General features: G+C 46.1%; 1 protein-coding gene across 6 annotated transcripts in view; it reads right to left on the reverse strand.

The window, feature by feature from the left end:
• BCAR3 (BCAR3 adaptor protein, NSP family member) overlaps positions 1-27574 on the reverse strand; it is a 139668-nt gene continuing 112094 nt past the window's right edge. For 2 of the 6 annotated variants that reach the window (XM_057551282.1, XM_057551307.1), the window contains exons 5-12: positions 26249-26691; positions 22961-23064; positions 21179-21831; positions 16196-16311; positions 12253-12424; positions 9353-9464; positions 3789-4001; positions 1-656 (exon numbers count right to left, since the gene is read on the reverse strand). In XM_057551282.1, the coding sequence (XP_057407265.1) occupies positions 478-656; positions 3789-4001; positions 9353-9464; positions 12253-12424; positions 16196-16311; positions 21179-21831; positions 22961-23064; positions 26249-26691 (1992 nt within the window). In that variant the 3' untranslated portion in view covers positions 1-477. Of the gene's footprint in view, positions 657-3788; positions 4002-9352; positions 9465-12252; positions 12425-16195; positions 16312-21178; positions 21832-22960; positions 23065-23885; positions 24034-26248; positions 26692-27574 lie in introns of those variants that run through there. The other 4 variants (XM_057551278.1, XM_057551293.1, XM_057551297.1 and 1 more) reach the window with 4 other exon arrangements.

Consider the following 27574-nt stretch of genomic DNA (forward strand, 5'->3'; position numbering starts at 1 on the left):
TTAAAGAGACTGGATACAGTTGTTTCACAAAAAGATATATTTTCATATGACTATTTACATTTTTCATATTTAGTTAAAGAATATCATACAACTGATACCTTCTGAAATGTTTCATGCTTTTAAACTCTTCTATTTACACTTATCTGACATGGAATTATTAAAACTAAAATGGTCAAATACCTCAGTAATAGAAAGCAACCAGCCAGTGTAGCTGGGTCTTCACTTAAATTTGTTGATCAGCATTAGCAATAGTTACCTTAATAAATTATCATTCATTTTAAAATCAGTAGTAATTTTAAACAATTCATAAATAAGTGTGCTCTGTGCAATTTACATGTTTAATATCCTGTGGATACTAAAAGCTTGTATATTGTCAGATTTGCACATTATTACTTTATCAAATGATGATAAGCTTTCTCAAAGAAGAAACTGGATAAGCTTGAAATTATATCCTAAGGTTCTCTGGAGAGTTAGTTATCAAAGCTCTGCCTGCTTTGTAGGAGGAGGTTCCAGTTTACGTGAGAGGGCAGTTAAAATCTGGTTGAATTTCTCATATCTCTCTGTCTGATTGACTTGTGCACCTTTGCTGCCCCATAGCAATCTCATTTGGAATTCAGTCTTGAAGATTTCACTCATTTCTTCATCTGGTTGAAAACCTAATAAAAACAAAACCAAAAAAACTTACTTCAGTTCTGCTTGAAACAGTGTTGAAAATAAACTGAAAACTTGCTTGTTTAAAGTAGGATCAAAATGAACATCTCTCAGAACTTTCAAAAAATGCCCGCAAGGAAAAAAAAAAATATAGGATCTACTCTATATAAAGGAGGGCAGAGCCCCCCCCTCAAGGACCTGAGCACCTTCAGAGAAAGAATAACAAGTAAACTCACTAAGACATGATAGAATAAAATTCGTGTGCACAAGCCACCATGGGCCGTAGTGCTGTGAGAAGGAGTGTTCAAAGTACCTTTTTTTTTTTTAACAGCTTTATTGTTGTATAATTTACTTGTCATGATTCACCCATTTTAGCTGCAGTTTATACAGTTGCACAACCATCACTACCACTTTAGAACAATTCCATCAATCACCCTAGAAAATCCCCTAATACCTCTTTTCAGTCAATCCCTGTACCTACCCCACACCACAGCCAACCACTAATCTGCTTTCCATCGCTATTGCTTTGCCTTTTCTAGAAATTTGATATAAATGGGATTATATAACATGGACTTTTTTTATGTCAAGCCTCTTTCACTTTGGCTTCTTTCACTCAGCATGATGTTTTTGAGATTATTCCATATTGTTGTATGTTATCAATAATTCATTCCTTTTTATTGCTGAGTAGTATTCAGTTATATCGACATACATACCACATTTTATCTGTTTACCAACTGATAAGACATATAGATTGTTTCCAGTTTCTGGCTATTACGGATAATGTGAACATTTGTGATTAAGTCTTTGAGTGGACATTTGTTTTCATTTCTCTGGAAGTGGAATTACTGGGTCACATGGTAAATACATGTTTACTTTTAAAGAAACCATCAAACTCTTTTCCAAAATGACTTTACCATTTTATATTCTCATCAGTAACATATGAAGAGTCCAGCTGTCAACTCTTAGTATTGTCATTCTAGATAGCGTGTGGTGGTATCTCACTGTGGTTTACATTTACATTTCCGTAATAACTAATGCTTTGAACATTTTTCCATGTAGTTTATTGGCATTGTATATCCACTCTGGTGTAGTGTCTATTCAAACCTTTTGTTGATTCAAATCTTGTTTCTCTTCTCCTTGAGTTGTAAGATTTCTTTAAATTCTAGATATAAGTCCTTTATCTGATGTATGTTTGTTTGCCAAATATTTTCTTCTAGTCTGTGGTGTGCCTTTTCACTTCCTTAATGGTGACTTTTAAAGAGCAAAATGTAAATTTTTGATTTATCAATGTTTTCTTTTATGGTTCATGCTTTTTGTATCTTAAGAAATTTTGCCTAACCCAAGGACACAAGGAATTTCTCCTGTGTTTTCTTATAGAAGCTTTACACTTTAGCTGTTACATTTTGAGTGTATGCTGTGACGTAAAGATTGAGATTCTTTTTTTTTGTACATGATAATCAATAGTTCCAGCACCATTTGTTGAAAGATTACTTTATGCAGTGAATTACCTTGACACCGTTGTCAGAAAACAATCGACAGTCATATGTGTGGGCCTGTTTCTCGACTCTCTTTTCTGTAAGAGAAGATCTGCTCTACTTACGGCCAAGGATGCTCAGTCAACTCTATTAGAGCAGGGGAAACCTCTAGCCAAAGAGTCATACAGGCATATGTTTCTCATCCTTGATTACTGCTGGAGTAGTTGGCTCTGTCATTAAATATATTCTCACCATCTAGATCATAGTATCTTGGTGGCAGAGAGGATTATAGAAGCCTTCTATTCCATTCATCCATGTGATGCCAAAATATCTTTGGCAGATAACCAGCCAGAGGCCAGATGACAACTTCCACTCATTCAGTTAATATGCTTTGAGCCCCTACCCTGGGCTGAGTGCTGGGATACGTTGGTGAGCAAATCTCTGCCCTTACTGGGCTCACAGTCACTTCTAGCAATGAGAACTTGCTATGAAAACCTGTAGCAGGATCAACTGAGAAATACCATCAGATGCCTTTAAGGTGATTTGCTGTAGAACAGCTTAGAGCATACTAGTCTCAAAATCCACCCTAATATATTGGCTTAGGCAACGTCTAATGTAATATACTTATTGGTTTTGTATAAGCAGGCATTCCAGTATCTGGTGAGTTGAATTATGGGCTTTAATGGTTTGAGTCCTACACTGCCAACCCTGGAGAACTTTCTGAGGAAAAGAAAAGAAACAGGTATGTAGTGCTTATGCCTACAGCAGACACAGTGCAAATTGTTCAGTCCCAAATTCTGTTTCTGAATTAACAACTTTGTTTCAGGTTGAAATAATAGGCCTCTTCTGCCCCATATAGTTCTTAACCTTGTGGATCAAACTGTGGGCCCTTGAAGAGTGTTAAAAATTATACAGTGAGGAAGAGAAAATAGTCACCCCTGATAACTGTGTTGGTAAAGCCCTTATTCTTGTACTTGCTTCCTAAATGGTCTTTTTGCCTGCAAGCTTCAGTCTTCCAGCCTTCCTCCACAAAGATGGCAGACTGAAAACAAATCTGACCATGTGATAACATCCTCCCATGTTTAAAACCCTTCACTGGCTCTTCCTTAGCCACAGTCCTACATGGAAGGCCTTCCCACCTGTATTCACCTCCTTCTTTAACCTAGCTGGCCAAAGACACACTTTATGCTAATACAAAGCCAAGTACTTGTGGTTCATACTTTTCTCCAAGCTCTCTCAGTGCCTTTGCTTATGTTGGACCCTCTGATGCCAAGAGCAGGGGAGCTCACTTGCCAGTGTGTCTGGGACGAAATAGGAATACAGATAAGTCAAATAGAACTCCCAACTCCTTATGTTGGCCCATCATCTTTTCTAATAGTGATTATCAGAGGTACTAATGGTAAACAAGCTGACAAATTCTTTCTTGATCCTTTCTCTCTGTTTATACCACTGGCACAAGAGAATACATAAAAGGAAGGGAGAAGCAGGATCCCTAAGACAGGAACTAAGAGTAAGTAGTGATCAACCATACAGGAAATGGAATTCCCATGCCTTAATCTTTCCCACTTGGTCTCTTTCTTATTGAGAGCACCCATGCTCTTTCACTCCTTCATTCCAATTACTGTGCAGAGTAGACAGCAGCTTACCAAAACCAGCTCTTACCTGCCAGGATCCTCTCAGCATTCATCCGGTAGCTGTCTGCAGCTTCTGCCATGAGTCGGGCTGTTGCCAAATGGTTCAGCATAATCTCACAGCTTTCGTCGTTTTTTTCCCACATGTCAGTACCTTCAAAAGTGACAGCCTCGCGCTCCATTAAGGTCACAAGAGGCATCAGCAGTGGGACTGATATATTATTTGGGGGAACACACGTAGACTCTGAAAAACACGGGGTAAAGTTTTCCACGTCATGCTTTCTTTCCAAGTTAAGCGCAGAGAGTTCCAGTTGAAGATGGCAACGTAGGAGTGTCCTGGGCTCACCTCCTTCTGTGGACACACTGAATCTGTGGCTAAATATGGAACAACTTCCTCTGGAAAAAAAACTAAAAACTATCTGAATAACTGTCTGAATGCATTGCATAAATGAGAGAAGGCCCACATCAAAGCAGGTAAGAGAGGCTGGGAGACTATCTCTCTATAAACCCCACCCCTGGCACAGTGACCCACAATTGGGAGGGAACTCAAAACCTGGAATTTCTCCCTGAGGAGCAAAGGGCTTGAACCCCACATAGGGTACCCCAGCTTTTAAGACCAGCACCTGAAAGACGAGCCCCCAAAACATCTAACTTTGAAAACCAACAGTACTCATGTCTGCAAGACCCACAAGGCTATAATCATCTGAGAAACAGGTCTTAAAGGGCTTGCAAGCTTGGACTCACCTGCCCCAGGGCTCAGTGCAGAAGCAGCCAATTGAGAGGTGCCTGGACATTATGCAAATGAGGCTCATTTGCTAATCTTAAAGCTTTAGCCCAAGAGGCAGGCTTCTGGTTTGGCAAACAACTGGGACCTATGAGGCCCTCTCAGCAATGGAGGCTAATGGATGATGCAATCTTTGTGCTCTCCCTCTGCCTAGTTCCACCTCACTGATATATCCCAGAAAGTAGCTCATATCCTTGTCTGGCATTCCAATCTCTCCAGCTGCCTCCAGAGGACACCTCTAAATTGCCTAGCTCTGATGGCCAATGGGGCTTATTATGCCCATGGGTCCTATAGGACTGTAACCTTTGTAATGCCACAAGATAAGAAAATTACAGGCCAATATCCGTGACGAACACAGATCCAAAAATCCTGAATAAAATATTTGCAAACTGAATTCAATACATTGAAAGGATCATATACATTGATCAAGTGGGATTTATTCCAGGGATGCAAGCATGGCTCAACATTCATAAATCATTATGATATACCACATTAATAAAAGAAAGATAAATGATTTTTCTGCATCTATTAAGATCAAATTATTTTTAACAAAATTCAACATCCATTTATGATAAAAACTCAACAAAGTGGGAATAAAGGGAATGTACAACAACATAATAAAGGCCATATATAACAAGCCCACAGCTAACATCATACTCAATGATGAAGAGCTAAAAACTTTCCCTCTAAGATCAGGAATAAAAGGATGAGTATTCACCACTTCTATTCAACATAACATTGGAACTCCTAGCCAGAGCAATTAGGCAAGAAAAAGAAATAAAACCATCCAAATTGGAAAGGAAGACGTAAAACTATTACTATTTGCAGATGACCTATTATATATAGAAAACCCTAAAGACTCCACCAAAAAACTGTTAGAACTAATAAATGAATTCAGTAAAGTTGCAGGATACAAAATCAATATACAAACACCTGTTGCATTTCCATATGCTAATAACAAACTATCAGAAAGATATTAAGAAAATAATTCCATTTACAATTACATCAAAAAGATCAAAATACCTAGGAATAAATTTAACCAAAGAGATGAAAGACCTGTACACTGAAAACTGTAAGACATTGATGAAAGAAACTGAAGAAGACACAAATAAATGGAAAGATACTGTGCTCCCGGAATAGAAGAATTCATATTGTTAAAATGTCCATACTACCCAAAGCAATCTATTGACTCAGTGCAATCCTTATAAAATTCCAATGGCATTTTTCACAGAAATAGAACAAACACAATCCTAAAATTTATGTGGAACCACAAAAGATGCCAAGTAGCCAAAACAATCTTAAGAAAGAACAAAGCTAGAAGCATGACATTCCCTGATTTCAAACTACATTACAAAGCTATAGTAAAACAGCATCGTATTGGCATAAAAACTGACACATATATCAATGGAACAGAATGGGGAGCCCTGAAACAAAACCACACACATATGGTCAATCAATTTGCCACAAAGTAGCCAAGAATATACACTGAGGAAAAAGGATAGTCTCTCCAATAAGTGGTATTGGGAATACTGGATAGCTACATCATGGAAGTGCAAATCAAAATCACAATGAGATATCATCTCACATCTATTAGAATGGCTGTTACCAAAAAGACAAGAAATAACAAGTTTTAGCAAGGATGCAGAGAAAAGGGAACCCTTGTGCACTGTTGGTGGGGATGGAAATTGGTGCAGCCACTATGGAAAATGGAGGTTCCTCAAAAAGCTAAAAATAGAGCTGTCATATGATTCAGCAATTTCACCTCTGGGTATTTACCTGAATAAAACAAAAACACTAATTTGAAAAGATACATGCACCACCCCCCTGCCCCATTCACTGAAGCATTATTTGTAAAAGCCAAGACATGGAACCAACCTAAATGTCCATCAATGGATGAATGGATAAAGAAGATGTGGACTCATGTTCTTGGACTGGAAGAATTAATATTGTTAAAATGGCCATACTACCCAAAGCAACCTACAGATTTAATGTGATCCCTATCAAATTACCCATGACATTTTTCACAGAACTAGAATAAATAATCATAAAATTTATATGGAGTCATAAAAGACCCAGAATTGCCACAGCAATCCTGAAGAAAAAGAACAAAGCTGGAGGCATAATCCTCCCAGACTTCAGACAATACTACAAAGCTACAGTAATCAAAACAGCATGGTATTGGTATGAAAACAGACATATGGATCAATGGAACAGAATACAGAGCCCAGAAATAAACCCACACACCTGTGGTCAATTAATCTTTGAAAATGGAGGCAAGAATATACAATGGAGATAAGACAGTCTCTTCAGCAAGTGGTGGTAAAGCTGGACAGCTACATGCAAATCAATGAAGTTAGAACACTCCCTCACAGCATACACAAAAATAAACTCAAAATGACTTAAAGACCTAAATATAAGACATGACACCATAAAACTCTGAGAAGAGAATATAGGCAAAACATTCTCTGGTATAAATCATAGCAATGTTTTGTTAGTCTCCCAAAGCAATAGAAATAAAAGCAAAAATAAACAAATGGGACCTAATCAAACTTATAAACTTTTGTACAGCAAAGGAAGCCATAAACAAAATGAAAAGGCAACCAACAGACTGGGAGAAAATATTTGCAAACAATGCAACCAACAAGGGCTTAATTTCCAAAATATACAAACAGCTCATACAACTCAATAACAAAAAAACAAACAACCCAATCAAAAAATGGGCAGAAGACCTAAATAGACATTTCTCCAAAGAAGACATACAGATGGCCAATAGGCACATGAAAAGATGCTCAACATTGCTAATTATCAGAGAAATGTAAATCAAAACTACGATGAGGTATCACCTCACACTGGTCAGAATGCCCGTCATCAAAAAGTCACAAACAATAAGTGCTGGAGAGGGTGTTGAGAAAAGGGAACCCTTCTACACGGTTGGAGGGAATGAAAATTAGTGCAGCCACTATGGAGAACAGTATGGAGGTTCCTTAAAAAACTAAAAATAGAGTTGCCATATGATCCAGCAATCCCACTCCTGGGCATATATCCAGAGAAAACTCTAATTCGAAAAGATACATGTACCCCAATGGTCACAGCAGCACTATTTACAACAGCCAAGATATGGAAGCAACCTAAATGTCCATCGACAGATGAGTAGATAAAGAAGATGTGGTATATATACATACACATACACACACACACACACACACACACACACACACAAAATGGAATATTACTCAGCCATAAAAACGAATGAAATAATGCCATCTGCAGCAATATGGATGGACCTAGAGATTATCATACTTCATAAGTGAAGTGTGTCCGACAAAGACAAATATATGATATTACTTATGTGTGGAATCTAAAAAGATACAAATGAACTTATTTACAGAATGGAAACAGACTCACAGTAATAGGAAACAAATCTATGGTTACCAAAGGGGAAAGAAGGGGAGGGATAAATGAGGAGTTTGGAATTAGCAGATACAAAGTACTATATATAGGGACTTCCCTGGTGGTGCAGTGGTTAAGAATTCGCCTTCCAATGCAGGGGGACACGGGTTTGAGCCCTGGTCCGGGAAGATCCCACATGCCACGGAGCAACTAAGCCCGTGTGCCACAGCTACTGAGCCAGCACTCTAGAGTCCATGAGCCACAACTACTGAGCCCACGTGCCACAACTACTGAAGCCTGTGCTCCACAACAAGAGAAGCCACCGCAATGAGAAGCCCATGCACCACAACCAAGAGTAGCCCTGCTCGCCACAACTAGAGAAAGCCTGAGCGCAACAACCAAGACCCAACACAGCCAAAAAATAAATAAATTTATTTAAAAAAATACTATATATAAAATAGATAAATAACAAGGTCCTATTGTATAGCATAGGGAACTACATTCAATATCTTGTAATAACCTATAATGAAAAAGAATATGAAAAATATATATGTATAACTGAATTATTTTGCTGTACATCAGAATCTAACACAACATTGTAAATCAATTATAACTTCAGTAAAAAAAGAAGATGCATGTGTGTATACACACACACACACATATACATATATACACAATGGAATATTATTCAACCATTAAAAAGGAATGAATCCTGCCATTTGTAACAACACGAATGCAACTTGAGGGCATTATGCTAAGTGAAATAAGTCAGACAGAAAAAGATGAATACCATATGAACTCACTTACATGTGATACCTAAAAAAAACAAAAACAAAAACACCCTTTGAGCTCATGGATATAGAGAACAGATTGGTGGTTGCCTGAGTTGGGGTAGGGGGAGAAGTGAAATGGGTGAAAGGGATCAAAAGGTACAAATTTCCAGTTATAAAGTGAATAAGTCCTGGGGGATGTAATGTACAGCATGGTGACTATAGTTAATAATACTGTATTGCATATTTGAAAGTAGCTAGTAGAGTGGATCTTGAAAGTTCTCATCAGAAGAAAAAAAACGTTTTGTAACCATGTATGGTAACAGATGTTAACTGGTCTTATTGTGATCATTTTGCAACATATACAAATATCAAATCATTATGTTGTACACCTGAATCTAATATGTAAGTTACACCTCAATTTATAAAGTTAAGCACAAAATAAGGTAACTAGTAGCCTATGTCTTGTTTTAGCAACTGCAGACCTACAAGCGATGCTGTCATATGATAAAAGCCTTGGTGACCCATCAACAGTCCTGCAGATAACTCAGAGCCTCATAATATGCCCTGCTAAATGCTTCAATCAAACCAGAACAGATATGACACTGCCAGGGCTGCCACCAGACCCCCTTGTCCTGATCCTGTGCTCACCTCTGCCTTCGTGCAGGATTTTGCTAAAAGGCTTCAGCTGTTTCTCATAGAGGATGGCGGTTTGTGTGTACTGGTGCCGCAGGGCAGTCCACGTTTTTTCTAACCTTGTGATCTGGAAGAAAGAAAGGTGTTATCGTTTTGGAAAAGGCTCTTTTTAAAACTACCTTTTTGCTTAAGTTTTGGAATGGATGATAGAGGTACATGGTAAAAACTCAAAGCAGTTGAAAGGAGTGTACAGGGAAAAGCTAATCCCCACACCGACCCTGCTCCACATTGCTCTAATGACCCATGAGACACACACACCTTTTAAAATAAATGCATATCATACTACACATATTTTCCTGTTCATTGTTTGGAAATTATTCCGTGTAAGTACATATAAAACAGCATAGAACAGTCTTGCTTTGTTAAACTTTTGCCTAGTGTTCCATTTATGCATAAACCATAGTTTAACTAGTTTCCTATAGATAAGCGCTTTAAACATATTTTTCTATTACCAAATATCTGGAGGATAAATTTCCAGAAGTGGAACTACTGGGTCAAAAAATACATGTATTTTAAATTTTGATAGGAGTTGCCAACTGTCCTCCACAGAGGTTATACTGATGTAAGGATGTAGAATGTGACATACAGCATTTTAATGTTACTTGTAAGTAATAAAGTCTGAGACATGTGGAAAATTGCCTAGACCATATGATGCCACTACTCATTCCTTTTCATTTCTTTGGGAACAATTCAGTCAAAACCAGCATATGCCACTGACTCTGACTGCCCTAGATAAATGGTCCCCCACTCACACCTTAAAACCAGCAAGCCTGTGTCTGACCTTTTCTACATGAAACAAGGAAGGAGGGAAGGGAACTAATATTTATGGAATGAGAGCCAACTCTGTCAGGTATTTGAGGAATTTCATTTAATCCTCACCATGCCCTATGAGGCAGGTATTTTGGCTTCATTTTACAGGTCAGAAAACAGAAGAGATTAGGTAACTTGCTCAAGGTTTCATAGCTGCTAAATGGCAGAGCTGAAATTCATTTCCTTGGGCTCTAAGAGCTCCCTGTGTATTCCAAGAGGAAGGTGAGAAAGGATCACCATCAGCAGATTTGCTGGGAAGGAAAGGATGTGGCTGTTCTTCCTCCAGCCACCTACCACCCCGCCCTCTCTTCTCTTCCCCCTCCCTGAAGCATCCGCCTTTCTGAAAGGAGCCCTTGTCTCTGGGCTAGGCCCATCTCCTGGATGCTCTCTCTTGATACCAGAAGCTGCGAAGAGAAGGAGCAGGTTTAGATGATGACACACAGAAATGACGTGACTCTCCTCTCGGGTTTTTCCTGGGCCTGCCACTCCCCTCCCCAAGCAGGGCCCTGAACACCCTAGAGGACTCTGCCCCCTCATTGCTGAAGTGCTCCAGAAGGGAGAAATCTGATGCTGCTGTGTGTGGGGGTGGGGGGGCAGCCATCTATAAAGGCATGTTTAGGTGTTTTGGGCTAAGTCCCTATGTTTAGGTGCTTTGGGCTAAGTCCCTATGTTTAGGTGCTTTGGGCTAAGTCCCTATGTTTAGGTGCTTTGGGCTAAGTCCCTATGTTTAGGTGCTTTGGGCTAAGTCCCTAATGGCTGAGTTGGATGTCATGGACTGCAACCACGTTAATGCCACAAAATACCCCCTTCACTTCTCTCGGAGGAAGCTCTGGGCTGGGGGGCCTATGCATACAGCTAGCCTGTTAGCCGTCAAAATTATAGGCAGTTTTGGATAAGAGGAAATAAATATGATGTAAATTAAAAACACCCAAATGAAAAATTAGAACTCCTGTTAGTATGGTAGAAGTCAGTATATCATGAAAATATGGCTGAACTTGCTTATTTCAAATATCGCCCCTATGCAGTTCCAGTGCATCTAAAGAATTTTGAAAGCTCTTGGAATATTATAATTGGAATTGACCCCTCTCAAAATTTCCTGGTGAAAGCATGAGGTTTTTCAGCTTCTTGTTTGAAAGGTGACCTCGCTTTTGTGCAAGGAAATTATGTTCCTAACATGCCCTGACTTGGCAACGGTGCCCCAGTGGCAATGGTGGATGTTCAGTGAGCGCCCGGCAGGATTTCAGAGACAATCTGTGGCTGTGAAACAGCCAAGCTAAATGAGCAGCGGTTTTGGTGTTAGGGGTTGCACATTGGGCTTGTGGGACTGTGGTCTCGTACTCGAAGTCGCCGAGCACCTAGGGCTTAACACAACGGAAGTCTGAAAGCTGACTCCTAGCAGTCAAGACAACAGGACCACTTTCCTCTATGAGGTCCATCTGACTTCAAAGACAGGTTTTCAGTTTTGACCCTCCTCCTAAGAACAGTCTGTCAAAGCAGATAAATTCAAAGTGCCTGGTTTCAGAAACTCTGCTTAGGGGGTTATATAGCAGATGGGCCAGGAATCTGAATTTTTTAACAGCAGAGTCTGTTTTAGGTGATCTGAGGAACATACTTTGAGATAAATCACTCTAGGGATTCTTAGAGAATGTCCCAGTTTGCCAGTCATTACCCCAAACTGCCCGCACGTCCGGTGACCCAGACAGAAGCAGTCTCTTTCTTATACAACACACCCAAGCCAGACGTGATCATCCTAACTGGTCCTTCAGGAATATCTATAGTTCCTGAGGATGACTCTTCTTATCGTATATCAAAGAGAAAGTGTAGGTTGTCAGCAATTATCTGCTGTTTTTAAAAACAGAGCCAAAATACTTGGGACACTGCTCTTGTTTGCCCCCTAATTAAAGCAGCTTTCACTAAGATACGATTTACCTTTTGAGGTTAATTAAAATCATCTGTGATTTGCTAAGCATGGGCTTGCAGACCACTTTGCAGAACGTTAAGTACACACAGGCCCACAGGGCCGCACAAAGCAAGTGAGAATTTACCTGCGGCATTTCCAAGGCCTTCATGATGGCCGAGAAAGAATAGAGGTCCCCCATGGAGTCTTTCAGCTCCACTGCCACCTGGATGATCCTATTGAGGGTGGCTGCTCTGTCCTCCAAAGTGCCCGTGCAGCCCAGAATGTCCACTGCAATGCCGATGGCCATCGTGTTGTGTCTGAGAGGGAGGAAAACAGCAGTCAGGCCCAGGGCCAACAGGACTAGGAGGAAACGAAACCAAACTGGCCAGGGAAAGGACTGGCTTTCCACCATTTGCTGCTATCGCCCTGAGATGCACTGGCAGCTCAGCCGGTTTGGTTGCTGATTTCAACAGAGAGATCACCTCCATTAGGCTGACTGCAGCAGGGCCCCGGGGAGGCCTCGGTGGGTGTTCTATGGAGAGTCAAAAAGGACAGATGCCCCAGGACAGGGCTGTTCAGCCCTGGAGCAGGGTGTGTGAAGAGGGCCCTCCTGGGGTGAAGCTGCTCAAAAGTGCAAGTGGCTCCTTGTACCTTCCACCATGACAGGTCTGCGGAGACGCCAGGTTCCCCAACACACTGGGGAATCCCTTCCTCAGGGAAGCCCTGGGCCACCTCCACTGAGCCCCCTGGACTGGGGGATGCAAGGGACAGAAAAACGAGAGAACATGCTTCATTCAGGAAGACGACATGGATGTCAGAACAAAGAAAGAAATGAGGAGCTAAGAACAGAGTGTCTGTGGCTTCGGTCAAGGGGCCAGAAAGTGAATGGAGATGTGGACAAAGACTCAACAGTAGACCAGCAGGATTTCCCTGTAAGGTCAGACCTAATAAAATTGAAATCTTGTATCTGCCAACAATCCTCCCTTTTCTCATCCTGAACTACACAGGTCAACCTCGCAGACCCAAAACAGGAAGCAGAATGGTCTTTTCTTTACAGACAATGGGACCAATATGAATGGGGTCGCAGAGAGGTCTCCTTCCTGGTGGCAGCAGCACAGCCTGTAAACCCGCCTCTCCTTCCTCCTGGGGACCAGGAGTTCCTGCCTTGGGCCAGAGTAGCCTCAGGTAAATTTCTCCAGGCGCTGGTACAGCGCTGGAGGTGAAGCCCTGATTCACAGTTATAGTCGAAACAATACGACTTTGCCTTTGAAACTGGGCCTCCTTGTCCTGAAAGTTCACAGCTAAGGATGTTACTCCAAGACCATGCTTCTCTCTGTGCCCACGTGTGCTGGTCTCTCACTCTTCTAGAGCAGAGAGAGGTGGGATTCATCTAGTGCTTAGCATTACTGGTTTCTCTAATGATTGTTAAATCAGTAACGGGCTCTGCTGTCTGTGAGTGTTTGCACAGGTGGGTACGCAGTGTGCTTGCTCGGAGTGTGACCTTAGGCTGTTACCTGACTGCTCCACTCCCCCATTTCTTCATCCCTAAAATGGGAACAAGGGTTGTTGGGAGAAAGACTGTGTGTGTGTGTAAAGATAATTAAAGCGCCTGGCACCACAGCACCCAGCAAATAGTAGTTACTAAAATTGTATCTATATGTGCATCTCTCCCTCTGTATCTTGGTCCCTTTTGCCTGTTGGTCTCTCTTTCCTTTTTCTTTATCTTTTTTGCTGATTTCCTGTCTTTCCTAATTAATGGATCCTAAAATAGGCTTAAAGTGTATTTTTATTATCTGTTGTACTTATTGAAGAGTTTTGTTACCCATTTGCAAACTGTTAAGGTTGAGCCAAACATTTTAGATGTTTAATAGTAAACTAACTTCCCATGTTGCCTTCAACTGATTCTTTAATTCAGTGTTTTTTCCTGTGTTTTAATGCCCCTTAATAAAAGACAGGTTCTCTACTTCTTTAAGACCTGGCATTATATCGACAGCTATTTGGGTAATTATATCCATTCGTTTAACCAACATTTGCCTCCTGCGTACACCACCATGAGAAAACCAGCTCAGCAAGGCGGCCCTACAGCAGAAGCTCCCGGGGTCGGCAGGGGGAGTCACTAAACGTTATACGAAGGATATCTCTGCTTGCTAGGCTTGGAATGGGTGAGGTGGTAAGTTTAAAATGAAGGGTAGTTTGTATTCAATTCTCAAACACAATAATGTCATTTGATCCTGCAGGACTGCTATAACCTTGGCCTTTATTTAGTAAACACACTGTAATGGAGAAAACAGCTCTCCAAGCCCTAGCAGGTAGATCCCACAGGTCAGCTCTGAACAGGAAACAAGCCAAGGAGCCAGACCCCAGGCAGGTGGCAATCAGGAGAAAGAGGAAACGGATGTAGACAAGAGTGGAAGTCAGAAAATAGCCCAGAGAGAAGCCTCAAGCCTGCTGACCTCAGCCTGGGCCTAGAATCCATGCCCAACACACCTAATGACACTGATAAAATACGGCCTGCAACTGGGGAGTTTTCAGGCTGAAATGTATCACATGAGAAACGGGGATGCATGGCAGCACAGCTGATCTCTGTGGAAATGATGACCACCGGGCCCAGACCAGGAAGGAGGGAAAGTTAATGGAAATGAGAAGCCAGGCCCCTGCGGCATGGGGAGGGAAGAGGACGCCTGGAGAGCGGGGCTAGCATCTAGAACAGTCTGAGCAGGGAGAGTAGGGAATTCGGAAGTTGGACCTACATTGCCCAAAGACACTGAACAACAGGCCAACAAGCACCCACCGTGGCCTCTGATCAAAGGCAGCAGGGGCCATTTCCTGTCCTCCTACCTCCCAGAAGTCTTCCATTTGGTACTCTGGGTGTTTCCTATGGGATGCATCTGTGGCTGTGAAGCCAAGGCAATAGCAGTATTGGAGCCATTTTATCTGCTTCATAGTCAGGTAACCTGGAAAGCAGCTGTTATCGACCCTCCCAGGCTATTTAAAATACAATGTTTACTTTCTAGGGGCTGACAGCCTAGGACTGCACTGTCCACTAGCCATATGTGGCTACTTACACTTAAAATAGTAAACAGTAAAATAAAACATTGCATCCTTCAGTTGCCACATTTCAGGTGCCCGGTAGCAACATGTGGCTAGTGGCTGCTGTAATGAGATTTCTGCCATCACAGAGAGCTGCTGTACTGGACAGCACTGTGACCCAGAACATCAGGGAAAGCCATGGGCAGGGGATGACGGCACTCGGGCCCCCGGCCCCTGAATCACCCCTGCCCTCTTCTCACAAAAAGCCAGGGCCCTGGCTGTCCATTAAAGACCACACGTGTGTTGTGGCAATTGGGAACCTGGTTGGAGAAACAGAAAACTTAAGATAACAAGATAGTCTCACACACAAAAAACAATCTTTTCTTTTGTGTCAAAAAGGCCAACTTCTACGGTAATATGAGAATCTAGTCTAGTGCTTCTTAAAAACGTGCCTCACTACTTCTATCTTTCTAATTTCTAAATATCCGATGTTCAAGTGAGTGGGTTTTAATGGACAGCCAGGGCCCTGGCTTTTTGTGAGAAGAGGGCAGTGATGCTTCAGAGGCCGGGGGCCTGAGTTCCGTCATCCCCTGACCTCTGATCCCCCATCTGTCCACCCTTCAGAGAAAACATTGTTCAGACTCTGTTCTTCCCAACTTCCCCACAAACTCCCACTTAATTCCTAAAGCAGTCTTGAACTCCGGAGACGAGGGGGCCGCAGCTCAGCGAGCCGGGCTGGAGGTGGTAAGGCGTCCGTGCTCCGCCTGCCTGCAGGACTGCTCCCAGCCCAGGCTGGCAGGGGCTGTGGTGAGCTGTGCTCCCAGGCGGATCGTCTGTCCGCTCCTCCACCTGCTCCTGGAGCAGGGACGGGAACGTGCTCTCTGTTCCCTGACTTCCTCTTTGCTGTCTCTTTGAGCTTCTCCAGGAATTCTCTGGCTACAGCTTCTGGGCCCCCTGCCTTCAAGCGAGGCAGAACTGGGGTGGTGGGTGCCTGGCCTCTCCCAGCTCTGCAGCCTGTGGCGTTGAAAGCGCCATAAATGCAGAGCAGCACTGCTCACCTTTCAATGATGTCCAGGCGCAGCTGGTGGCCATAAGGCAGGGTGATGAGCTCCAGCCCTGAGCTCATGCCCATGTTCTTCCTCATCTCTTCAGAGACTTCAAGTATCCTCGCGACCTGTCAAGGACACAGGTTGAAATGAACTGGACCAGGACATGGGCTTGCTGCAAACACGAATTTATCACATGGAAAGAAATACACTAAACTGGAACAGTGTGGATGCACTTGACTTGTTGCATTTCTTTTTAAGCAGTGGCATCTTAGGATACAGTTTTAATATATTTGGAGGATTTTAATACACATACTGGAATGTAAAACCTGGGAGGAAAGCACCTAGATTGGTCTGCAGAATCTGCAGATTTGGTGTTTCTGCCCGGTCAGAGAACGGTGCAGTTCTTCAAGCTTTTGTCTAACACAGGCTGGATCCTGCTGTGATGTTTTGCTGCTAACAGCAGGGCTGTGTGTGCGCAGAGCAGACGGATCCCCTGCAGTGGAAAAGCAGAGCTGCGTCCAAATGCTGCTCTGCTGCAGGCTCTGCCGTTCATGTTCTCACTTAACGGCAGGGCTGGCTCCTATTACCCTTAATTACACCTCTCCTGGGCTCAGGAAACGCAGTGTTCGTCTGGAAACCATTAGAAACGTGTATAGCGATTTGAAACCCGAGGTCTCAAACACACCCACTTCTTCCCCCCACCCCGAGAGGTCTTCCTTAAAGGAAATCTGGTTTGTTTGTCCCAGCCAGCTCTTCCCATCTCAGTTCTAGTGTGTGATCACAGCTTATTGGAATCAGGTATTAGTTGACCACTTAGGGTTATTACATGCTACCTCCAAATACTACAACTGAGTCAGGCCGTCTTTAAAACGGGGCTGGTGACACTCACAGAGCACTGATGTACTAACAGTGCAACTAGCAGATACAGTGTGTCAAACCAACCCTGGACACGCGGCAGGCACGGGACAACCCCTCTCCTTGAGCCGGTGTTGTCCTCAACTATAATTATCCCGGGTATATGAACAGTCCAGGTGTCTTCGTAACAGGCCACGAAAAACATCTAGAAGTTCAGCTGATATTATTAACCTTGACCCTTAACTTCTGTGGTTGAGCAGAGGCGCCACTGTCAGCCCCGGGGATGAACTGTCCAGTGCAGACTCCAGAATAGGATGCAGGATTCATACTCTGCTCTCTGGGCCTCAGTTTCCCCTTCTCTAACACAATGGCTAAGTTCACCTTTCTCAAAGACTCTGCCAAGGATCAAATGACCCTAAAACCCCAGCTATTTAAAAAGTCAAGTTGTGAATCGTTGGCCACGTGGAAGGGAGAAGAATTCTGGCCGGATCTCTGGAAAGAGAATTACACCTTGACCATGACAAGGCAGCCCTGAGGCACACCCCGGCCACCTGCAATCACACACATTTTGCTTGCTTGTTTAGACACCTGCCCTGTCAGAGGCTCCAAACCCAACACATCCAATCCATGCACACTCTGTGTAACAAGAGTCAAAGGCTTGTCATTGATTCAGTTTTATTCTGGAAGCTGTTTTCCTCTCCAGTCTGTTTTCCTTCAGTGTAAACATGCAATCCCCTGGTCACTTTCCTGACGTATTACCAGGAAATGCTGACACCTGCTTGCCCCAAGGCTGAGCTATGGAACAAGGGGGCCCTGAGGTCACAGTGCAGAGCCTGGATTAGGTCTCCTGGAAAAGCCTGGGGCCATGCAGCTCAGAGATGCAGAGGAGGGATGAACACTTGTAGAGGATTTACTATGAGCTGGACCCGGCAGTGCAGGGTGACAGCAATGCCCCACGATGAGTTATTCTAGCCACCCTCTGCTCTTCTGATCTTAGCCATCCTAGCTTTGCAGGATCTCTGAACTCTGCCTGATCCTCATCCCATTGCCTCGGGAGCTGCTGCAGTGACCCAGGGGAGCCCTGAGAGGGGCCTGGCCCTGCTCTCCTCCCAGCTGCCAGGGACCTTCTCCAGAGAAATGAGATTGCCTGGCTCCACTATCCGTGTCTGTTGTCCTCCGCAGAGGACTCTGATTTGCGCTGTGCTCTTACGGGACTGTCTCCCTCACTGAACTGCAAAGTTCTTTGAAGGCAGCAACCTGGCACGAGCCCAAAAGTAGACTTAAAAACAAGAAGGAAAGACCCCAGGCCCTCCCCCAGCTGACCCCATGTGCCCTTCACCACACACACAGGGTGAATCCTCCATAAACCAACCCCTCCCCCCACAGCTTTTGACCTCTGAGTCTTGGCACGTGTGTGTTGCCTGCCACCTGGAAGATGCGTTTTGTGTTCTTCATCAGGCCAACTCCTACTCAGCCTTCAAAACTCATCTCAGACATCTCCACCCGGATTCCCTCCCTCCCCTATGTTTAAGACCCTACCTCAGAGGCCCTGCAGGTCCTGTGCTTTCCCCTGCAGAGCATTTCCCACCTGGGCTGTGGTCTGAATTTCTGTGTCACCGTCGCTCCTGCCTCTCCCACCATGACCTGGCCTGGCTTGGCCCACAGTTGGTGCTCAACCAAGGCTCAGTACAGAACACTAGTGAACACTTACTTAGCTTCACTCTGGGGCAGGCATGGTGTGAGGGCTTTAGTATTCACAACCACCTGGGTTGTGGCACTGTTCTCCTTTTAGAGACCCCGAGAGGCAGGGGGAGGTGGCATTAGCCTCAGGCAGTTCATCCCCAGAGGTCAGGCCCTTGGCCGCTGGGCCTCCCTTCTAGCTTCTGCAGAGCCCAGGGGGTGAGTGAGGCCAAGGCGGTGTGCCTTTGCAGGGTGAGAGGGGCTCAGCCTGGGGAGGGGCTCACACTGCTGGGCAGGCAGCCTCCAGGCGCTCAGGGCCACGCACCTGTCCTGACACCCCGGGCTCTGTGCACAGGTGGGAACCAGCACTTGGGCCCCAGATGCTGCCCAGTGCCTGCTCTCGGCTTCTGGTGGCCCCATCTGGTTGCATTTAGAGTCAGTAACAACAGCCTTTGCTTTGTTTCCCTCTTACAGACGCTAGTTGTGCGTGCTTTGTTGGCAAAGCCCTGAAGTCAGTGGTTCAGGAAGAGAATAAGGAAATGGCAGGGGACTCTGGAGGGAGGAAGGAAGACTTAACAGCCCTGCCCTTGGGGGCTGGGAGCGGGGGGTCAGTCAGGGGGCTCCTGCTCAGGTCTCTGCCTCGCTGCTTGGGGGCTCTGTCCAGCCCCTCTTCCAGGGGTGCCTGAAGGCAGATGGGGGAGTGGGACCCTCACCAGGAGGACAAAATGCAAACAGAGAAACAGAACAAGAAGGAGGGCAGGCTGCACATTCCTTCAGTTGAGAACAGACTTCCAAGGCAGTGGGAAGGTTCCAGACTCTCCTGCAAAGAGTGGTCAGGTGTCTCACCTCCTCCTAGACTACCACCAAGCCCCGCCTGAGGCCACAAGGGGGAAGGATTCATTTCCTCCTGGAAATTAGGCTGTTCTGTAAACCCAGACCCATGGTCCCACAAGGAGCTTCCTCCATGGAGAACCCAGACAGGTTCACGCCAGGCTCCTGGCCTATTGGTGTGGTTCTGCTCTCACATCCAGGGCCCAGGATGAGAGCTACTTACTAGAACAGGAGACCTAAATCCTCTTCCTGCCCAAACAGGTTTAGCTCACATTAAAGTGAGGTAAGGTCTTAACAAGGCAAATTATCTGACCGCTTGGGGCACTGCCCAAGGACACCCAGCCAACCACGCAAACAGCCCTTGTTCTTCCAACACAGCCCCTTTCCTGGCAGCCCCCCAGACCGTTCACCCCAGAGCAGCCAGCACCTGCTTAATGTTCCTCATTAAGGAACATTGGGAGGCCCCCTGCGCCCCTGTGAGCTTCAATCAACTGAGGAACTCACTGGGGGAGTACTCCGAGATTAGATTTCCTGCCATGATTCATGACCCAGGAAATTTATTTAGGAAAACCCAATTCCTCAATAAGCCCTGATCTTTGAAGCTAATTGACTCCACTGAGCTACAAATGAAAAAGGACTTTAAATCTCTCTAAGTCCTTATCTGTTGCTCAAATGAAGGGATCTGTCTCCTTATACTGAGGCATGGGCTAAGCACACCCCAGCCTTAAGCACCTGCTTTCTAGAAATTTCTCTCTGAAGGATGAGGTTGTCTTGGGGCCAGCTATGAACAAAAGCCACCCATATCTAAAAGAAATGCTTCCTATCAAAAATGATGATGATGTAAACACAGATTTATGTAGTCACATGGAAAGATAGTCACGACATGTTGTTCGATGGAAGACAAAAAGGGTTTGGAATGGTATGTATAGACCTGTGCCATTTCTGTGGTAAATAAATAGATATGCATGCAATTATTATTTACATGTATCTATTTGCGGAATAAATGTGAACAATAGTGATCACCAAGAAGCTGGATTTTGTGTGATTTTTATTTTTTCTTTTCTCTTAATCTGTATTGTATAATTTTTCTAAAATTGTATCTTATAATTGTATTTTATAATTTTTCTAAATTGAGCAAGTAACTTTAAAAATGTTTATCCTAAAGACCATTTTCGTAACAATAAAACAAATATATAATGTACATATGTAGCATGTACAATGAAAATAAAAACAACCAAGGCTCTGCTACTCCAGAAACTACATTTTCATCTACAATCTACTCTTCTTTGGACTTGACTTCACCAGTTGTGATGGAGTTGAGGCTGGGGGAGAACTTGAAAATCCATACCAGCTGGGAGAAGGACACAGCAGGGGTGGGAGAGGGAAGGCACGGCCCTGGGTAGCAGCCTGCATCCCTCTGTCTCAGGTGAATTGTACAAGCTTCCTGCCTGGGCAAGGGTTGTCCTGGCCTGTGGTCCCCACCCCTTAAATAAATCCCCACACCCAGGTTATCATCTGAGTTTTCCTGTGAGCAAAGCAGTCACAAGGTAAGGCAGAATGAGGCCCAGACAGATCCTCCTTCCAAACATTCGGAAGTCCAACCAAACCCACCCGCCGGGCACCTACCTTGCAGTCCATGTTCAGCATGTGCTGGGCGATGATCTTGGGGTCGTTGTTGGTGAACAGTTCTTTTGCACGCTTCAGCATCGCAGTTTCCAGGGGCTTGTTCTCAGGAGGAAGGAGCTTCGACTCAAGGTCGTTGGGCTTGAAGGAGGAGGCAGTCTCCAGGAGGGGTGTCACGAATGTACCCTCGTCCTCCTGCCCCTTGTCCCTCTGGGTCGGCAGCGGCTCCCAAGGCTTTGCCCCGTCATCGTCATCAAGGATCAAGTAGCTGGTGTCAGAGTTCCGGGCAGCCGGCCCGCCGTTCTGTTCGGCGGTCAGCAGGTCCACGTAGCTGTCCTGGGCACAGAAGGGCGGCCGTGCTGCCCTGTCACAGCCTGCGGCCAAGGCTGGGTTCAGTTCGCAGTAGTTGGCCTCTGAGTTGAGCCAGGTGGATGGAGACCGGGGAGCCTTGAGCATGGGCGCTTTGCAGGGCTTGGGGGGCGGTTTGGGGCATAGCTGGCTGTCTGAGGCCCTCAGCGCCCCCCCTGCCCTAGGGTCCGAGGAGACCCTCCGAACCACCGCTGGGCTCAGGGTGGGCTCACTGCCTGTCCTGAAAACCGGTGAGTTTGGGCAGGGTCTTGTGCCCACACCTGGGGACTGAGGGGGCAGCTTACCACCTGTGGAGGATAAGAGAGGGTCAGAAAAAGCTCAGCTGTGCGAGGAACATGAAACAGACAAAACTAGAGTGACAGCTCCTGGCCTTCAATTCAGGCCCTAGGATTTCGATTTTTGCCCGCAAAAGAAAGTCAGTATGACCACCGCAGGCCCAATCTAGAGCAGTCTAGAGCAGTCTAGAAGCAGTCTAGAGCATGTCAAGGACTAAGATGGCCCCACCCCACTTCTGGGGGAATTCTAAATCCCAGCGACTACCGACAGCTGGGCAGCAATGTCATTTTATGGTCACAGAAGGTTAGTACGGTCAGAACAGGGAACTACATTGAGCTTGGAGGGCAGTGAGTAATCTAACCTTGCCCTAAGAAACACAAGTCTTTAGCATAAAGACTTTAGCATAAAGGGGGGGCCCTGAGTCACTCTCAAAGCCAGGGTGGATCCCAGCCAGCTTTAAGGAAGAGATAGAGACACACGGGGAAGGGAGAAAAAGACACTGAGATAACCCACATCCAAGCGGTTTACAAAGGGGCAGCAGGAAAATCACCTTGTGGTTCCCCAAGGAAGGTCAGTTATAAAAAAAAAGAAAAACAATCCCGTCGCCTATTAACATAATTGCTTACTTGATTTCCCCACATTCCATACCATCTCACTCTTCTGGTTGTGGCAGGAGAATGGAGAGGAAGAGAGGTCTCTACCAGGAGCCCCAAGACTGACCCACTCACTGTCTGCCCAGGGAGGAGACTAAGGGGGAGGTGCATTCATTATGAAGACCACCAGTTAGCAACTGGGCTTAGAATCAGGAAACCTGGGTTCAAATGCTGGCTTCACCACTTACTAGACAGATGAACCTAGGCAGGTCACTTAATATCTGTGCCTCAGTTTCCTCAGCCGCAAAGACGATAACCATGCCCACCTTGAAGGCTTGTTATGAGGCGTAAAAGCTAGCACCCATAAAGCGTCCAGCTCACTGATTTGCATCTGGATATAGTTCTACAAACCCCTCATCCTACAGCCTGCAGACATGGAGTCTTCTGTCATTCCCAAATTAGGTGACCAGATGCAGCAGGCGAAACAGCCTAAAGGAAATCGGGGGAATGCTGTCACCCTCCTCCTCCCAAATTCCCAAAGACCTACCAATTGGCAGGTAACTTTCCGACTGGTGGGCTTTGAGGGACAAGGCTCTTCTGTCCTGCATGTGATCCAGGCAGGCTGGCTGGCTACCACTCTTCTCTCTATTTCTGAAGCAAAAGACAAGTGGGGCAGAAACATGTCATTAAATCGTAAAACCTTTAGGCAACGTCATGGAAAGTTTAAAAAAAAAAAAAAAGATTGCTCAGAATCAGATGCTCCCGCACAGCCTAAGAGTAAAGGAATGTCTGGTGGAGGGTGGAAATTACTGATGGGGGCGATTAGTACATGACTGTGCCGTGGGCTGTGCCCCGCGTCCCCAGGACCAATCCAGTTAGGTCCTAGGCTGCCTCCTCTGAGCCCTTCCATCCTGTTGAGCAGATCAGGGTAAAGGTTTCAAGATACTCTCAGGAAAATCTGATGAACTGGAATGTGTACTTTTAACGGCGCCTAAAATTACTTACAGACCCAGAAGGAAAGACTTGTGTAACTAACATGCATTCTCCACCAGGCCTCACAGTGCCACGGTCAGGAAGGAAGCTGTGGGGCAGTTTCCATTTCAGTGCAAATCTCAGCGTCCCCCAGATAACCTGCAGGGTTGCCCGAGGAGCGTCGAGGAGGATCCCACAGCCAGCCTCCTCGGGCCGAGTTGGGAAAAGGGACTTGGTGGGGTCACCAAGCAGCAGCTGTGAGGCACGGAGCACAGCCGCACAGGGAAAGGTGGAATGAAACGACAAGATCAGCTAGCATTCCTCTGTCCCTTGCCAACTCAGATTGGGAATTTCTCTAATTAGCACCAAAGGACAGAATTTCTCTTTTGCTGAAACAGAAAGCACTTCACCAGCCAAGTCGTAACGAACTTTAATCGGCCTCCCCCTCTCCAACGCCCCCGACAAGCTTATGTTACAGACATCGCCAAGTTCTTTCCTACCTTTGCAAGCACCAAAGAAATAAAACAAACCAAACCCCCCCCAAACTTCCAGCAACAGAGAAATTCCAGCAACGCCTCAGAGATAAAGCAGGGCAGAGGGCAAATTCCAAAAGGCAATAGCTTCAGCGAGGCAATAGTTAAGCAGTGATCACCACCAGCGGTTGGACTCCAGGGCCCCATCATCGGCCCGGAATGCAACCTGGCAGAGTGCACGCCTATGCCGGCGGGCAGCCAACCAGCAGGCCTGACGTCAGGGAAGGTGTGGAGCCGCTGGCACGGAGGGGCAGGGCTTCGGGGCATCTTCCGTGCTGAGCCCACGCCACTCCTACGATTAGGCATCTCTGGGCCTGCAACCTGTGCCAAGGGGTGACAAGGCTTAGGGAGCTCTGCTCTCAAAGGGCAATCCGAAGAGTGGCTCTGTTAGGTTTGTATCGTCGACTTAGTGACTTTCTCAGCCTTTCTTTTGTTTATCTTTAAAAAAAAAAAAAATCTGCATTTTAAACCCAGGCTGCTGAGGGCCGACCAGGCGGCCTTCCTCCCCAGCACCGTTCCTGGCAGGGGTCCTGTGGGTCATCCTGGCTCTGTTCACGACACTGACTGCCTACTCACCAGTTCAGCAGCCAACCCCCGCCCCCGCAAAAGAAACAGAAGAGAGGCCCCCTTTTAATATTTTAAGGGATCTCACGTCCGATCTTATTTCCATGAAAAGGAGAATTTCTAAATGTCAGCTCTTGCCTCCTTCCCTGCAACTGCCCTGAGTCCTGCATTCTACTGCTCTCCAGAAAACAATAATTATTAGGATTACGAACACTCACCTAGCACTTTCTATGTGCCGGCGCTGTTCGAAGCACTTCACAGATCTTAAACCATTTAACCCTCAAAAGCCCCACCTTTCCAAGAAACTGAGGCCCAAAGCAGGTAAGTAGCTTGTCCAGGGTCGAGCAGATCAGGGGTGGACCAGCATTTGAGGGCAGGCGGCAGGGTCCACCGCCAGACGCTGACTAACATCTCCCAGAGCTTCCTAGTAGCACACAGCCGTCATTCGTATTACTCAACGAGTCCTATATTTTGCTTCTGAATTTTTGCAGTCTAGAGATTACAGTTTATGACATTTCCTCCTGGCCCAGAAAGAAAACCAGTGAGTGGAATAAAATATGTTGTGCAAGCTTGGATGCCAGGGAGCTGGAGAAGGGGAGCCGTGTAACTGAGGGGCTGGGACCCTACCCTACCTGCTTCTTGCCTGCTTTCCTTTCCTGGCGGTTAGATAATAGGCACAAGGCCTCCTCTCTCCATGAGAGACAGGTCCTGTGTTAACACAGGGCCCGCCACTCACAGTTGACAGCGGGGCGCCTCAGCTCGGCCTCCACTTCTCTGAACTCTTCTCCCCGAGATCCCCCGAGGGTCAGACTGTAGCCCCCAGGCTCTTGACGTCTCCTGTCTTAGGACTCTGGTCTGTTCTGACCTAGTCAACCACCCTCTCCTTTTGGACCAAGCCCTCAGCTAAGCCTTCAGGCCTAACTTCCGTCCTGAACCCCAGAACTGTTGCTGGACACTGGCCCTCAGCAAGCCCACAGTCACGTCTCAGATGGAACAGCTGGTTTTTCCTCCGAAGTCCTCGCCCTCCGGTCCCTCCTGCGGTATCTGACTTGCCCTTCTCCATCGTCCCCTCATGCAGAAGAGTCTCGGGAAGGCTGGGTCTGAGTCTCCTGACCCTCGCCCTACTCCACCCGCACAGCCTGACCCTCCACGGCTCACTAGCTGCTATTCCGGCTCCTCCCCTTCCTCACTCCTCTTGCACAGCGCTGTCCCGTCCAATTCTTAGGACATCCCGTTCCCCACATTGAGTCTCTGAGGCTCCTCCAATCCCCTAGCTTGGCATTAAGGCCTCCCCGATCTGGTGGGGGTCAGTCACCTCCCTAAACCTCCCCCTGCCAGCCCCCTGCACGGACCCTGTGTTCCAGCTCCACCAGTGTCCTCACTCCAAGCAACCCTCGCCCCTTTTCTACCTCTACTCTTACGCTCATGCTGAGCCCCCTCCCTCCCTGGGACCCTTCCCTTTGCAGCATCTGTTCACGTTTTCCCTAGCCTTCAGCCTAGCCGGAACCCTTACCACCTTCGCTGGGAGGTCTCTCCCAGTCAGCCGTCCCCTTCCTCAGCAACTGCATCAGTTATTTTTGGCACCAACTCAATTGGGAACTAATCACGCACTGCCTCGTGACAGTTATTCCAGTGACACTTGACATTCTTCTTAACGTCGTTCATGGTTCTTCTGCTCCTGGGGGAGCACGCCCGCCTAGCTAAGCCTGCTCCCGGCCTGAGGGTCCCCCACGCTCCCAACACCGACCAAGGAGGCCCTGACCCACCTGAGGAGGTTGCCCCTGGGCAGGCTCTGCTCTCGGGCCTGGGGGCCGCCCATGGTGAGGCTCAGCCTCTTGGCCACGTCCGGCCTTCCCTCGACGAGGCTGCCCTCCTGCGCCCGGCCGGGGGAGGTGCCGTAGTGCTCCTCCAGGCACCGCAGGGGCACCGTCCTGTTGATGGGCTGGAAGATGATGGCTCCGCTCTGCTGGGAGATGGGCCGCCGGTTGCCCACATAGCAGCGCACCAGGCCGGGGATGGAGTCGAAGCTCTCCGTCTCAAACTGGTACTGCACTCGGCTGTAGGCCTCACTGAGCCGCAGGACCGTCCGGCGGATCTTGAAGTGCTGAGGGAGGTTCTTCCACTGGCAGGTCAGGACAAAGTTTCCGGGGCTGGACAGGGAATCACGAACCAGGAAGTCACCGTCTCGCTGCACGAGGTTTTCTGACACCTTTGGGACAAAACGGTGAGTGAGGGGTAGGCAAGGCAAGCTTAGCTGCGCTGCGCCCCACTTCCTTGGGCCAACAGAGGACAATGCTATTATGTCTCTTCTTCCTCAGTCGGCTCTTTATTTTGTCAAATGCCAAATTCTTAGAAGACCCACTCATTCATTTAAGAGCTATTTGCTGATCACCTACTATGTGCCAAATACTACTGTAGGCACTGTGTTTACAGCAGTGAATGAAGCCAACGAGAGTCCCCGCTGTCTCAGAGCTTCTGTTTTTAGTGGACAGCTTCTATTTTAGTGAGGACAAACAAGCAACAGGTATGGTATGTCAGATGTTGTAAAGTTAAGGAAGAAGTAAATTGGGATGCGGGCTGTCCTCTTAGATACTGTGGTTAGGAGGGTATCAGGAGAAGATGATATTTATGCAGACCTGACGGATATGAAGTGATGGAAAATAAATAAGAAAATTTGTGTCTGGTGGGTCTGATTCTCCCCCTTCCCCCAACAATTGGAGGAGGGTGTTTGCTGTCATCTACGAGTCACCCTCAGAGCCCTCTCCTAAGACACCCCTCTCCAGGCCTGGTCGATGGGGAGGAGGGTCCACATGCAGGTGGAGTCCAGGCACTGTGGAATCGACCCTTGAGTGTGGTTCTGGGCACACCGATTACTTGGGAGGGCCTGGAACAAAGTGGGCCGGGTCTCTCATCTCAAAGAGTTATTGGGACGATTACATACCTGCATATATACTATATGCAAAGCACTAGTACAGTGCCTGGAACACAGTAGATGCTAAAAAAATCATTAGCTATAATGATGCTGATGTTTATAACAAAAGGAGAATTTATACTGTGTTGTAGTATGGTTGTTCCTGTAGCTAATCTGCCTG

Source organism: Balaenoptera acutorostrata, chromosome 1 (assembly GCF_949987535.1).
Source record: "Balaenoptera acutorostrata chromosome 1, mBalAcu1.1, whole genome shotgun sequence".
NCBI classification, from domain to species: Eukaryota; Metazoa; Chordata; class Mammalia; order Artiodactyla; family Balaenopteridae; genus Balaenoptera; species Balaenoptera acutorostrata.